This window comes from Egretta garzetta, unplaced genomic scaffold (genome assembly GCF_000687185.1).
Source record: "Egretta garzetta isolate BGI_Z169 unplaced genomic scaffold, ASM68718v1 scaffold5, whole genome shotgun sequence".
Lineage (NCBI taxonomy): Eukaryota > Metazoa > Chordata > Aves > Pelecaniformes > Ardeidae > Egretta > Egretta garzetta.
In genome coordinates this window covers 1207317-1222808 of record NW_009259707.1, presented here as the reverse complement: position 1 = coordinate 1222808, position 15492 = coordinate 1207317, and the positions used below count along the sequence as shown (strand labels likewise).

At 39.0% G+C, this 15492-nt stretch overlaps 1 protein-coding gene across 7 annotated transcripts in view; it reads left to right on the top strand.

The window, feature by feature from the left end:
• Positions 1 to 14653, top strand: part of LOC104126393 (E3 SUMO-protein ligase RanBP2) — a 31333-nt gene extending 16680 nt beyond the window's left edge. For 2 of the 7 annotated variants that reach the window (XM_035894399.1, XM_035894401.1), the window contains 10 exons: positions 1946 to 2023; positions 6206 to 6373; positions 7805 to 7897; positions 8373 to 8569; positions 9077 to 9305; positions 9833 to 9931; positions 10103 to 10245; positions 11836 to 12109; positions 12266 to 12600; positions 14128 to 14653. In XM_035894399.1, coding sequence (XP_035750292.1) covers positions 1946 to 2023; positions 6206 to 6373; positions 7805 to 7897; positions 8373 to 8569; positions 9077 to 9305; positions 9833 to 9931; positions 10103 to 10245; positions 11836 to 12109; positions 12266 to 12600; positions 14128 to 14433 — 1922 coding nt within the window. In that variant the 3' untranslated portion in view covers positions 14434 to 14653. Of the gene's footprint in view, positions 1 to 937; positions 1887 to 1945; positions 2024 to 2051; positions 2437 to 2502; positions 4315 to 6205; positions 6374 to 7804; positions 7898 to 8372; positions 8570 to 9076; positions 9306 to 9832; positions 9932 to 10102; positions 10246 to 11835; positions 12110 to 12265; positions 12601 to 14127 lie in introns of those variants that run through there. The other 5 variants (XM_035894404.1, XM_035894405.1, XM_035894403.1 and 2 more) reach the window with 5 other exon arrangements.
• Positions 14654 to 15492: the final 839 nt, after the last annotated feature.

Below are 15492 nucleotides of genomic sequence, written 5' to 3'. Positions count from 1 at the left end.
AGTTCTGGTCCCCACTATACAAAAAAGATGTGGACAGGCTGGAGGGGGTCCAGAGAAGGGCCACCAAGATGATCAAAGGACTGGGAAGCCTGCCGTATGAGGACAGGCTGAGAGAACTGGCTTGTTCAGGCTAGAGAAAAGGAGGCTTAGAGAGGATCTCATCACCATGTACCAGTACCTAAGGAGTAGCTACAAGGAAGATGGAGACTCCCTTTTTACAAGGAGTCACATGGAGAGGACAAGGGGGAATGGACACAAGTTGCTCTTGGGGAGATTCCGATTGGACATGAGAGCAAAATTTTTCACCACGAGAACCATCAACCATTGGAATAATCTCACAGAATCACAAGGGTTGGAAGGGACCTCGGGAGATCACCTAGTCCAACCCCCCTGCTAAAGCAGGTTCTCCTAGAGCATTCTACACAGGACTTCATCCAGGCGGGCTTTGAATATCTCTAGAGAAGGAGACTCCACAACCCCCCTGGGCCGCCTATTCCAGTGCTCTGTCACTCTCAGAGTAAAGAAGTTTTTTCTCATATGCAACTGAAACCTCTTATGTCTCAGTTTGTGCCCATTGCCCCTTGTCCTGTCGGTGGACACCACTGCAAAGAGTCTGGCTCCGTCCTCCTGACTTCCACCCTTAAGATATTTGTATGTGTTGATGAGGTCCCCTCAGTCTTCTCTTCTTCAGGCTGAACAAGCCCAACTCTCTCAGCCTTTCCTTGTAGGGGAGATGCTCCGGTCCCTTTATCATCCTAGTTGCTCTCTTCTGGACTCTTTCTAGAAGTTCCTCATCTTTCTTGAACTGGGGAGCCCAGAACTGGACACAGTACTCCAGGTGGGGTCTCACCAGGGCAGTGGTTGACTCTGCCACATTGGACACTTTCAAGACTCAGCTGGACAGGGTGCTGGGCCATCTTGTCTAGACTGTGCTCTTAGCTAGAAAGGTTGGACTAGATGATCCTTGAGGTCCCTTCCAGCGTAGGATTTTATGATTCTTGTGATCTTCACAAGTTCTCCAGAGTTGCAACTAAAGGAGTGAATTTTAAGTCATAATTATTTTCATATAAAAATGAAAGTGTGTGATGCAAGATGGAGTTTTGCTGATTAGTGAGAAAGGGGATTTCAGGTAGGAGCTATAACTCTGAAGTGCTGTACCCGAATCTCAGACTGAAGTGCTGTACCCGAATCTCAGACTGAAGTGCTGTACCCGAATCTCAGACTGAAGTAAGTGCTTAAAGAAGCAGCTGTGGATTCGGTTTTTGAGACTTAAATAGGTGGTTGGATTGGTAGTGTATGTACCTGGGCCTTTGCTCTGAGTGGTAAAATGTGAGAACAGCAAATGTGTGCTTCAGCTAAGATTTTAATTATCCCCATGACTGAACGGATGGGTATTCTAAAACTACCCTCTATGCCTTTGTTAAGTCTTAATTATTGGCCTCTGCAATTTCAGATGTGTAGCTTGAACAACACTAGATGTTAGCCTCTTTCCTTAGCCTGCAAAGGGATCACGTGATCACATCCTTAGTTGTACAGTTTCTGACACTGAAAAAGGTGTGCTTGCAGACGTTGTGGCTGTGACATGACCGCTATAATGTGACTTCGGGCTTTACTAGCATTTTAATGGTAGAGTACTTCTCTTTGAAGGCTTCTTGTGCTGCTTCCCATCAGCGGCAGACTGTTTAATCAGTTGATAATTTTTAATTTACATACTAGTCTCAGAATTATGAAGACATACTGTCTGTTTATTAACTAAAGTATAATAAAGTGACGTGGCGGAACATGATAGCTGCAATCTATTCACATGGGTTGGATAAGCTTGTGTAGAATTAACAGTTGAAATTTCCTACTGTGACAAATGACTCTGGAATGCTTCCAGAACATAGATAAGTCTGTTTTACGCTTTTAAAGTAAATACTTATATGCAAACAATTTATTTTTTTAGGATTTAATTTTAGCCTTTTTAAATCTAATCCAATGGCCTTTTGGACAAGCACATCTTCCTTGCAACCTGATAGTAAAGGTATTTACATACTGCACTGAATGTGTGATAAAAGCACTTTAGCAGGCATGGACAGTAACCCAACTGTGGCAAAGCAGTTGGCTCAGTAATCCTTATAATTAACATGCATGCTGAAGAAGAGTACTTAAAATTGTGTGTCTGACTACTGTATTTGTCCTACTGGAGAATGCCTCTAGCCCTTAGTATGTTAATATGAGCTAGCACAATGGATGGCCCTGTTTAAGCTTTTAGCTTCTGTTTGCCTTATTTTCTGGGGCTTACCTGGCTTGAACTTTTCCATCACAGTTTTACTGGATCTCTTAAAATTCCTCTTTTCTAAAGAAATTCAATTCTCCTGTTATTTTTAGAGAATACGTCTCTTAGTACCTGAGGTTTTCCACTTCAATGAAATATGCTTGAAGATCTCAAGACAGGTGATCCAGTAGGACAGGTTATCCAGTAAAATGCTTGAATATATTTAGCCTCTCTGTTGGAAATGTTAATTCAGTTCCCCAATTACCAATATGTTAACTACTGCACTTTTAAAAATGAGTGCACAGAAATGAGAAAGCCAGCTCCTTGGCTACTGCTTATGTATATATGCTTCATGTGCAATATGAAGTCTGCCTTGGCTAGTCAGAAAACTTCTGCTGAGTGACCAATTTGTTTACATTCAGAACCTATAACCAAAACTGTTACGGCATACAGTTTTATTATATGTCATTGTAAGATGTCACTAACAGTGCTTCTTGCAAGTACGCTTGCTGTAAGCATACTCAACTTACACAGTTCAACTGCAGTTTAATTTTAAAAAGCAAATTATTCTTTGTCTGTCAGACAAATACTTATTAGACAAGACAGTTTTCTAATGTTTGTGTCTTACATTGTTTAAAAATGTCAAAATGTCATTCCAAACACCATTTTCCCAATATTATATTTCTAGAGAAACTTTCTTATTTAAACACTGAACTCCTGTTCTCTATATATGATCTAAAGTCAACTGTTCTGTGTTTTTAGCATTCCTGTGCATGGAGTTTATTAACAATTCAGTTTAATTTTCATCATTTGATGTCCATAATAGAGGTGATTAAGTATTCCGCACCAATGCACACATGCAAGAACTTTTGCTACCTCAAATTGATCCTGTTTTTATATTAGAGGTGTGTGAGAGCATGTGTGTATTTAAAAACAAACAAAATATGCTCTTCTGGTACTTCAGGCTGTTCTTCACTTCTGCTTTTCTGATATTAGGATATGTTTATATACTTAATGATTTATTTATTTAGTTGTCTTCAGTGTAGCTTTTTGGTGGCTTTGTTTTGAGCTCTGACTTAATAACAAATGATTTTGAGAAGTCCTTTCTAAATTAGTTTTTCAAGCCTACCCGATGCAAATATAATCTGATGCTTTCTCATGGGGAATGCCTTTCAGGGAGCGGCTCTGAGTTGTGCTAGAGCAACATTCAAGAGAAATTTAACCTTGTAGTAGTTCTGCAACCCCATGCAAAAAGTACTTAAGTTTTTCTCCAGGTTGGGTCATGAGCTTTTTGTGAATGCTTTACAAGTCAGAATTAAAGTTACTCCAATTGCATGGTACTGTATCAGTTACATGCATTAAGGTTTAAACTCTGACGCTTTTCTTTTATATCCAGAAGAAACTCACTGATACATGCATTAGAAAAAAATATCAGTATTGTGACTAGCTAGATATTTAGGCCTAGCTGGTCTTAACATTAATTGAAGCAAAAGCAAAAATATAACACTACCAGTGGAAAGAACTGTTGTGCATGGTATTGTTATGTATTTTGTTCCTTCCATATACTAACAATGTTTTGTGTGGATTTTTTCCACTGAGTAGAAAGTTCTATTATCACAAAACCAACAGTCTTAAGAATATGTTGTGTATATGCATGGCCCTTTGTTTTCATGGCTGCCTGTGAAGATCTATTTAGGCTGTTTGCAGCATTTTTTAATAAGAAAAGTTAATCTTGTGGGGTGAGGGTGAGTAGAAACTGACTTAAGCAGTGACCATCTTGCTCAGTTTTAATATTCTGAGGGCAAGTGCATGTTGTAATCTTAATCTTTGTTGTTGAACCCTTTCATCACTTGAGTGGATGTTTGGAACAGTAGGATCTTAATCCACCGTTTGATCAGTTTAATGGAGAACTTTACCTATGGATTAATCTGAAGTGATTTTTTAATGTATTTCTGTTATTCAGCTACTTTGCACAAAGGCTACTAAAAGAGACTGCATGGTAATTCTTTGGGAATGCCAGCTGTCAAATATGGTGGACCATATCCTCTGTTGCCAGGGTCTTATAGCTAGCTTTATACTGCTCAGATTAATTTTACCATCTACCTGACTGACTTCGGAAGAATTTTTTCTTTGTCGAAGATAGATTTTTGAAAATTCTCTAATCCTAAGGAAAGTTGGGGTTTTTTTCTGTAACCTTCAATGGCTGTAAGACTAAATACTCCACACTTAAACCTCTGTGGTGAACTTGGCGCAAGCTAATATGCAGGATACCTACATATCTTGATAACACAATACTAGATGTACTCCTAATTCTTAAATCAGCTAGGGTTAGTGAGTTTTTTGCATAAAATTCTGAGCTACATTCTGGTATATGAATGCCTGAAATGATTAACTTGTAATCAAAGGGAGAGTCAACTGGGGCAAAGATTGGGGAGGGAACAGTTCAAAAAAAGAATTAACTAGTCTAAGAACTAGTACTTTGGATTTTGCTTTCACTCTACTATTCTTTACATTGCTCTTAGTCTACTGGAAGATAGTAGTGGGAAAACTACTTTTAAAAATCAGATTTATTTTAGTGTCTGAGCTGTGTCACCAGATCAAGGCATATGTCTATAAACATTACACTTCCCTTCTGTTCTTGTCTCCTCTTGCAATAATGAATATCAAACTGCACGAGTAGGAAAACTAGTGTTCCTCAGGACCTGAGTAGTAGTCTGGTTCCTAGCTAAAGCTTTATGTTACCATGTGACTATGTTGTGCCACAAAATTAGCAGATATTCTCTAATGAAAGGAAGAGTGAGCTTTTGGGAGCACCCTTCAAATTCTGCTGACCAGTTTAACTCAGATCTCAAAAATGTTAACAAATAGGTTGACTCTCTAGGGCAATGAAATTGTTCTTAGAAACAGCCGATGCATGGATATTGATGTGCTTATAGGGTAATTTATAAAAATAGTTTACAAATTTGTTTCTCACACCCTTACCTCCAAAGTCCCCCTCTCAAAACAATGCTAAAACCCAACCCAAACAGACTTAACCCCAGCCAAACAATACATGATGCTTAAACTGGTATATCCTCCCTCTTTCCTTCCATTCTCTCATAATAAACTCAATTCTTTTTTTTTTTTTTTTTTTTTTTTCAAATTTGTCTGCATTTCCTGTAGTTTGCTCTAGGCTGTGCTTTCAGCTCTAACCTTTGATTACTTCAGTACAAGTGGAATGGACAATGTAATGTTGAAGGAGAGAGGAGAAAAAGCTATATAATAAAATTGATAGTGGTATTTGTCCTTGATGGAGAAGCTAGTCAAATAGGCTGAAAGCAGTATTCTTTTGTTGTTCAATGAGGTGGAACTAAAAGCTACTTTACTTCTGTAACAATAAAAGTTTCAGCAATAGCTATTATGATAAACTGAGATTAGCTGATAAAAACTCATATTACCCATAGGTAATATGAAATAAGTTTTATTCAGTTGCTGTTCAATATTTTGTAGAACTTAAAGCACTCTTAAGCAATTCAATAGGACATGTTCCTGTAGACAACTTACTTTTTTCAGGCCTGAAGTTTGGTCTCTACCTCTGGATGACACCTATATCCCTCTTCTCCTTAGTTGTATTTAGTTTGGTGTGAGGACTTAATTAAATAATCCTTGTAACAATATAAAGATTCAGGCCTGTTTCTGTTCTGATACATGAATTTCAAAGGCAATAGAACAGGATGTAGTTGGGCATGCAGGTTAGAATTTCTTAAGTTTTAACAGAATGCTCTGTACTAGCATCCTGTAACTTTGATTTTTGCTTCCTGGGAATCAGTAGAAAATATGTAGGCTCCAAATGTATTTCTAACTGCATTAGAATGAATGCAGTTCTGTAAAAATGGCAATGTGGGGATGATGTTATTACCTGTTCTGAAATTATTCCATTTTAATGGTTTCTTCAATTTCTGTAAAAAGCTGAGAAGACAACAGTGTCAGAAGATGATCTTCCGTCTGATGAGGTTGTAATAGTTTACGAGTTAACGCCTACCCCTGAACAGAGAGCTCTTGCTGACTTTCTCAAGCTACCTTCAACATTCTTCTGCTACAAGAGTAAGCCTGGATATGTGAGTGACGAGGATGATGGTAAGAGAGTGCCAAAGTTGATCTTTGTTTTGCCTTTTCATGGGGAACTGGTGTAATACACTGCACTGGTGCGGCCTCACCTCAAGTACTATGTGCGGTTTTGGGCACCTCAGTATAAGAAGGACATCAGACTATTAGAGTGTGCCTGGAGGGGGGGACTATTAGAGTGGAGGAGGGGGACCAAGATGGTGAAAGGTCTCAAGGGCCAGACTTAGGAGGAGCGGCTGAGGTCACTTGGTTTGCTCAACTTGAAGAAGAGAAGGCTGAGGGGTGGTGCCCTCATTGCAGGCTACACCTTCCTCAAGGGGGGCAGCAGAGGAGGAGGAGGAGGTGCTGACCTCCTCTCTCTGGTGACCAGAGATAGGACATGAGGAGATGGAATGAAGCTGCATCAGGAGAAGTTCAGATTGGACATTAGGAAAAAGCTCTTCACTGAGAGGGTGGTTGGTCACTGGAACAGGGTCCCCAGGGCAGTGTTCATGGCACCAAGCCTGTCAGAGTTCAAGGAGCGTCTGGATGATGCTCTTAGTCCATATGGTTTAGTTTTAGGTAGTCCTGCGAGGAGCAGGGGATTGGACTCAGTGATCCTTGTGGGTCCCTTCCAACTCAAGATATTCTGTGATTCTATGAATACTATCAGAACCATTAGACACTGGAACATTTTTGTTTGTACCAATGGGAAATAATCTTGTCATCTTCCTTATGGCCAAAGATGTAGACTCAAGTGTTCAAGACAGAATAGTACAATGGAGGCCCAAGACTGACTAAAGGGAATTTGTGTTGGTGTCTTTTGGGTGTTGACACTGATATTACCAATGTGGTTGGTGAGGTAAGAGTAAGTAATCAGATGTTTGAGCCAGTCTCATTTGAGCAAGAGGCTTACTTCTGTACCTGTTTTTAGAGACAAGTACAAGGCAGTCTCTTATTAAAAAGGAACATGCTCGAGTTCCCTAAATTCTAGACTAATGGCTTGTTTTTCTTCTAAAGCAAATTCCTAACACTAAAACCGGAAGTATTTTATATCAAATCTTACTGGATGCAACTAAATTACTCTTAATTTATTCAGCAGAAAATATGTTAAATGGAAGCTCTGAAACATTGTATTCAACAGAAAATGGGAGAATACAAGTATCTTGAGCTTGCTGGTTTTTATGTAAAGGATCTTCCGTCTTCCTTCCCCATTCTGTTTAGCGGTACTCTTAATAAAATCACTCAATAAGAAACATGGTTTTTGAAAACAAAACCTGTGCTACACACCTGTGTCAGTAGCACACTGAAGGGCATGTATGCAAAATAGGAAGTGAAAGCTTACTCGCTGACCTGTGGAATTCTTAAAACATAAGCAGAAATTATGCCTGCTTGTGAGTTGGCAGCAGACTTCTCTGTACTTAGAGGATGCCTGAGAACTTACACTTGTTTCCTGTATTTAAGATGAAGACTATGAAACAGCTGTTAAGAAACTTAATGGAAGACTCTATCGCAGCGATTCAGAAGAGAAAAAGAAATTGCAAGATCCTGTAAAAGGTATGTCTTAAAACACAATACTTAACATTTCTTATATACTGAAACATAAGCTCTAAATCTGAAGGACAGTGTTGCATAAATGAAAATCTGGGTAGCTACTCCTAGAAGTGAAGTGTGGGGGTTGAGGATGTGTGCTAGGAAGAGGTGGTATATATTGAGCCATCTGAAATATGAGCAAATGTTGAAGAAAGCTAGTAGTGCCAGCTGCAAGGCTGAACTCTTCATCATTGCATGGAAATTCCCTGATAGCAATAGAAAACAAGTATGATAAACTTCCAATTCTAGTCACCCCAAGTGGAGTTAAGTTAGTCTTCACTTCCACTGTTTAAACAGTAATGCTATTTGAAAAACTGTGGCAGTCTGTCTTCACATTGCTCTGGCTATCATGAGGTTATTTTATAATGTACATGCCAAAGAATACTTCAGTATTTAGCTGCCTTCCTGGCTATTTTCCACTAATTTTCATTCTTTTCAGTCGGCATCACAGGAAAAAGTGAATTTGACAATGAAAGAGAATGTGTTACTGCTTGGGAAGAGAAACCAGCTCCTGAGGAGAAGGCTACAAAAGAAACTCTGCAGGTTCCTTCTACATCTGTCTGTGCTGTGAGCAGTGATACTGAGGGTGACAGTCCGGAAGACTTTCAGACAGAAGTTAAAAATCAAGAAACGAAAGTAAGAACTAAATCTTTACTGAACTTTGTGTCATTGAACTTGTACAATTACTTCATCTGCTTGTGAGAGATTTCACATAGTTGTCAGCTTGTGAGAACGAAAACATCCAGTGGTGAAAAATTATTTGACTCTCCTCTGACTGTACCTCAAGTCTTCACCAACACTGAAACAGAAGCTTAGAAAGTTCTTTGGGAAGAGAAAGGAGGTGCAGCTGTTCTCATAAATTATAAACTGCTTTGACTAGTAAAATCACTCCTAATGTGTATATAGAAGGACTAATTGATTACAGAAAGTAATAGTATACTTTTGAAAGCATCCTACTTCAAAGGTCACTTGTCAAGTTAATGTCCAATGTGTGTTAAGGGTAATGAAAAACTTCAGAAAGCTAACAACAACAGTGTTTCTTGGTGTTCTTTTTTTCTATAATGACTGTTCTTAGTCTCCTGAGGAGATGGTTTGAATCCTAGGCTCTCCTAGCTTATTACTTTACTTTTTTATTCATCTCAGGAGAATGAGGTTACAAGCTCAACTGACTTAGTCTGTACCAGTAAGGAAGAAGTACCTACTCCATCTACTGGTGAGGTGGAGGTATTTGTCCAATCAGCTACCAGCAATGAAGAACCAGATTCAACCACAGAAACTGTGCATGTATCACAGACTTTATCAGGAGCTGATGACAAACCTGTAGACTTGTCGACTAAGAAAAGTGATTCGGACTCTTCAGAGTCAACACAAGGTAAGGTCAGGGGTATGTTCTGTTTTTCTGTAGGAACTTAAGTATGCTTTTCTGTAGATCAGTATGTCTAATGTAGCTGCTACCTTGCAGAGAAATGGTACCAATACTGAATTAAAGCATGAGTACCAACCTAGTAAAAACATGACTGGGGATTAAAATAACTATATAAATCAAATTCTGGTATGTTCAAATGGCATTACTACAGAGCAATGGTAGTGTCTGTTGTATAATTTATGGTGTACTTTCTTTCATTAGTTTAGTGTTAAATACGTGAGTACTTATTAGAGCTCTGTGGAGCTGTACAGAAGTAGCATGCTGGAAACTATCTCATGCAGTCTTGCCCTTTTTTTTTAAACCATAACCAAATGACTGTCATTATGACAAGTGTCACGCAAACTTTAAATTTGTTGGAAGGGAAAAATACTGTAGAGACTTCTCCAGTTTATTTTTGTGACTGCATAACATTAAACACATTTTCTTTAAGAAAGGCAGAGAAAAACCTTTGACTTTCTGCTCTTATTTGACAGAAAACAGAATCCTCTCATTTGGTTTTGGCAATACTGCAGGCTTGTCATTTGCAGATCTGGCTTTGAAAAACTCTGGAGACTTTGCTTTTGGCTCAAAAGGTGAGTTAAACTAGGCTGAGACAGACACTCAGCTGGACCTCTGCTTCATAGAATATACCTTTTGTGCACCAAATTTCTACTGATCGATCAGTTAACAGTTTTTTTGCAAGTTTTTGTCCAGAAGGAAAAAAAACCTACACAAAGTTTAAAATGTCAATATCTTAATTGTAGATAAAAACTTCAAATGGGCGAATACAGGAGCAGCTGTATTTGGAGAGACAGCCCGTAAAGCAGATGAAGATGAAGGTGGTAGTGATGATGAGGTGGTACATAGTGATGATATCCACTTTGAGCCAATTGTGTCCTTACCAGAGGTAAGGGGACTTCTGGGATATAAAACAACATTAAGATAAGTGTGTCTGCTAACACAGCAAGCTTTTAAAAAATGCATTGCTTAACTAACCTTGCCTCTGTGTTGTGTGCTTTGTTCTCAATTTCTTGCACTGCCTATGTAGAAACACCTGCTGTTTTAAATCTGAGTGCAGCTTAGCATTGGAGAAGTGTCTGGAGCATCAGTTAAAAATCTTAATTTATTTCATTATACCTTGACTGAGTGTTATCAGTATGCAAATTTGTACATGCAACTTGTAAGAGCTAAAACTGATCTATTATAGCACAGCTGAAAACTAAGCGGGGCGGGGGGGGTGAGTAACTGTTAGTGTTAATACAACTCAGCTGTGGCTTTACATCCCTGAGTTGTAGATTCAGTTCTGTGAAAGCCATGCCAACTTACAATTTTTACTCTAAGCTAGGCAAGAGATTGCTAGAATCACTAAGCAATAATTGTGTAGTACAGTTAACCTCACCTGAAGGCTAAGGGAACTAATTTTGGTAGTTTGAAAAGAAATTGCTTTTCAAGTAGTAGGAGAACCTTCAACTTGGAAGGTAGCCTTATAACTTAGAGTGAGGCTTCACACAGTTGTTCATATCTTGATTTGGTATTTAGTGTTAGCGTGCCTAATAACCATTTCAAACTTCGCTGATGTTATATCATCTGGCTTTCCTATAAATAATGTAATTTTAGATTAGTATAATTATTAAGCAAGACAAATAGAGCACAGATAAACAGTATGCAGTGTCTTAATTTGAACAGCAAATCTGGTGTTAGTTCGTAGCATGCCTTCAACCACATTCTTCAAAATTCTGTATGCCTTTGCTCATCTGTGTGTCATAATATGACTTCTGTGGTTTTCTTTCTTCCCTTACTTGCTGCTTCTCTTCAGTCTCATTTCTCCCTCCACGAATAGTTTTGTCACCTGTTTCTCCAGTTCTCTCAAGTGTTCCTTATCTTCGGAAGATGTGTTAACTAAAGGAGGTTAGAGCCCAATAACATGCATACATAAAGTGAGGAGATCTGGCTGTCAGGTGCCAGTTTGTTATACTCAGTTGGTGTTTTTTATTCTCTCATAATTCTCTCATAAATGCAAATATCAAGTTCTTTAACAATGTTCAAAAGGTAACACCTGGAATGGTAATAGTACTATATATTTACTTCTCAGTGTGCACATCATTCAGCAGACCTGAAGCTTTCCTGGGAAACTTGCCAGAACACTTAATAGAGGGGGTTTTTTTAAAGAAAAAAAAAAAAAAACACGCAAAAAACCGACCCCAAAGCACAAACCAACAAACACTCCCCAAAACCCATATGCAGCATGGCAAAGTAGTATTGCAGCACTGTAATTAATCTCGAATGGTGGAATTTGCTGGGCTCTTAAATTCTGAAAAGGCTAGATGTTTGCCTCATTTTAGGGTGTAATGAATGTCGTGTTGGAGAAAGGAACACGTCAAATATTCTTCCATTATAGTATGTCAGAATCATCGTAAGTGTGTGTGATACGATTAATATCGTTGGTGACAGCAGCTCTCTGGGAAATCACAGGGACTCCACTGTGTTGGTTTTTCAGGTTGAGGTAAAATCTGGAGAAGAAGATGAAGAAATTCTCTTCAAAGAGAGGGCAAAACTTTACAGATGGGACAGAGATGCTACTCAGTGGAAGGAGCGTGGTGTTGGAGAGATAAAGATCCTCTTCCATACACAGAAGAAATACTATAGAGTCCTCATGAGAAGGGACCAAGTTCTTAAAGTCTGTGCAAACCACGTCATCACCAAAGAAATGAACTTAGTGCCCTCTGATACATCAAACAATGCTTTAATTTGGACAGCCACAGATTACGCTGGTGAGTTTTTCAGGTGGTTTTTGTTTCTTTTTTTTCCTAGGTGGTCTGTAGTTTCTATGGCTTTGTTTTTCCCTGGAGATTGTATAAGACAAAAGCTATTTGTTTCTGACTATATTGAATACAACTAAAGAAAACTGTTCTCTGTTTTATTTTCAGATGGTGAAGTAAAAGTAGAACAACTTGCAGTGAGATTTAAAAGCCAAGAAATGGCTAATTCTTTCAAGAAGAGGTTTGAAGAATGCCAGCTAAGCTTGTCAGAACTACAGAAGGGACACTTATCTCTGGCAGCAGGACTGTCAAAGGACACCAACCCCGTTGTGTATTTTGAAGTTTCTGCTGATGATGAACCTTTAGGACACATAACCATGGAGCTGTTTTCAAATATTGTCCCTCGAACTGCTGAAAATTTCAGGGCCCTGTGCACAGGAGAGAAAGGATTTGGATTCAAGAACTCCAGGTTTCACAGAATAGTCACAGACTTTGTGTGTCAGGTAAGCATAACAGGAAGACTATCAAGAGAATGAGGTGCATCTTGACTAACGATGGCACTTCAAAAAATGATTTATACAGGATAGCACGTTCTTGGCAGCATGAATCTAGTGAGCAAGATACTCTTATCTGCCCTTTCCCTTCAGGGAGATGAAAAATGGTGCAAGCAGCACATGCTTCCCTAAGCCAAATGCTTTTTACCTGTGTCTGCCAGCTGCCTGATGCTTTGGTGTTACCCAGCACTGCCATGTTAGCATGGAATTAAAAACTGAGCTAGAGATCCCCTCTTACAATGGACAGGGGGCCTGTTGCTGAAAAAGCACAGCAAGGAAAGTGGGGTTTCCCAAAACTACAATTCAGCCGTCTCACTGTGCAGAGAGAAAACTGCCGCGTGCTTACTGGCGAAGAAAACTTACTTTCCAGGCTTCTTTTACAAAGTGTACTTTAAATGTATTTCAGATAGCGTGCACTTTGATACTCCAAATATTTTAGATGCTCAAGTTTCCATCTGAAAGAAGTCTTCTAGAGCTCATCATTATGCAGTGGCCTGTTCCTTAAAATACTCAAATTTTTCACCTAGAGTATCAGCCTGCAGCGCATCTGAACCCCCGTGTGTACAGTGTTGGTTTTAAACATCAGTGTGCATTCAGTAGCACTAGCAAGTTCTTCATAAATGCTGAAAGCTTAAGAGATTGATCATAGCTCAGACCTTTCCTTTCGTAAAATTCTCATCAATGATTCAGTGTGCTTTAGTGACTTGTAACAGGCAGAATGAAACAACTTCCTTACACACTACACTAATGCTCCTGTGTGTGTCACTGCATCCCTGAAGATGAGGCACAACCTTCTACAAACTCAGAAGTAGGCAGTAATATATGAATGGCTCGTCACCAGAATAAAAAATTATCCAGTCTTTGATTAGATATCACCTGTGTCTGAAGTATGCCTTTTATGGCTCTTCTGTTAAAACTTTCTGCCTTTCTGATACGGAAAGCAGCATTGCTCACTTAGGGTTTAAGCTTGTTTTGGGGTATTCAACACGCTATAAGGAGCAGACTTTCTTAAAACAGTTAACTGCGGCATCCGTATCCTGACAAAAAGTGAGCTTTTATCATGTTAAATTAGTCTATTCTAAGTTTGCTTTGCTTGGCCTGAACTTTCTCCAGGTACAGTGAGAAACATTTCACTGAAGTAGAATTAAGGCTTTCCTTCAAAGATATGATAAACTATAGAATGAATCATAGAATCATAGAATGTTTTGGGTCAGAAGGGACCCCTAGAGGCCATCTAGCCCAACCCCCCTGCAGTGAGCAGGGACACCGCTAACTGGATCAGGTTGCTCAGAGCCCCGTCCAACCTGGCCTTGAATGTTTCCAGGGATGGGGCCTCCACCACCTCTCTGGGCAACCCCTTCCAGTGTTTCACCACCCTCATTGTAAAGAATTTCTTCCTTATATCCAGTCTAAATTGTGCTGTTGATTTATGTTTTGGGACTCGTAAGGTAACGCTGTGCATCCTTTTTCTTTAAGGGAGGTGATATAACTAACCATGACGGAACAGGCGGACGGTCGATTTATGGAACGGCATTTGAAGATGAGAATTTTGAAGTGAAACACACTGGTCCTGGATTGTTGTCAATGGCAAATAGGGGCAGGGATACGAATAATTCTCAGTTCTTCATAACACTTAAAAAAGCAGAACACTTGGACTTCAAGCATGTGGTATTTGGGTTTGTGAAAGATGGAATGGATGTTGTGAAAAAGATTGAATCCTTTGGTTCTCCTAAAGGGCTAGTAAATGGAAGAATTGTCATTACAGACTGTGGGCAAATATAGAATTACTGCTTTGAGTATACAGATGTTCTAGAAGTATAAATTGGTATTTAGATATTATTGACTAATTATTTCAACTTCTTAAAATGAACACTTCTGATGTATAAATGTAAAATTACAGCTTATAGTTGGATTTTTTATGTGTTCTAATTGATTTTTTTGCATGTTAAATAAAAAGTTCAGACACTGGCATATTTCAGGTGTATTTGTGTTATCCTGACATATTTGTATTAAATGTCAAATTTTAAAATTAAATCTTAGTCTTGTTAAAATAAATCTCTTGTCTTCACTCTAGTTTGTTTTCAAAAAAAAAAAAAAACTTGCATAATTTGGTTTCCTGCTGTCATAAATACCTGTTTTGAATATGCAAATTGTAGGTACTAGTTGCAGGCCAGTAAACTGTGAAGGCCCTTGAAACTTACTCTTTTGGTGTGCAAAGAGCAAGCTGAGGAAGCTAGCAGGCAATTGCTGGTTTGTGCTGTCTGACACCTCCAAACAGCACTTCATTCACTACTTGACAGCTAGAGAATAGTTCTTAAAGGTTTTGATTGATACTGTCCTAGAGCAGTGTATAAACTTTTTTTTTTGTCCATAGAATATTTTTAAATTACTTAGTGTAGTGAAAACCATCTGCTTGACAGTTAAGACATTACCTGAAAGGCTGTAGCGTAACTTTTGTCTCCTGGGTAGGTTTCCTGTGGCAGGCTGCTCTGGCCTCGCTGCACAACGGAATTTCTGTAGCTTACGGGTGCCAGGGGTGTTTTAAAACTTTTCCTCTCAGGAGTGAACACGCATGAACAAACATGGGCTTTTTGAAACTTCTACTCTACACCTCAGTGCTGGAATTTTTAGGGGGTTTTTTTTTTTTTTTTTTTTTTCCCCAAGGTAACCAATTTGGCATTACATTGGAAATGCATAACTCGTGTATTCAGCTTCAAGCTGGTTTTTGGTATTTTTGTTTTAGCGGATACTAGAAGCACTTCTTCCATGAACCTCCTACAGAAGCATCAGGCTGTAAAACAACATCACGAGACAGCTTCGGCTGGCTGGGCGCGGCTGGGG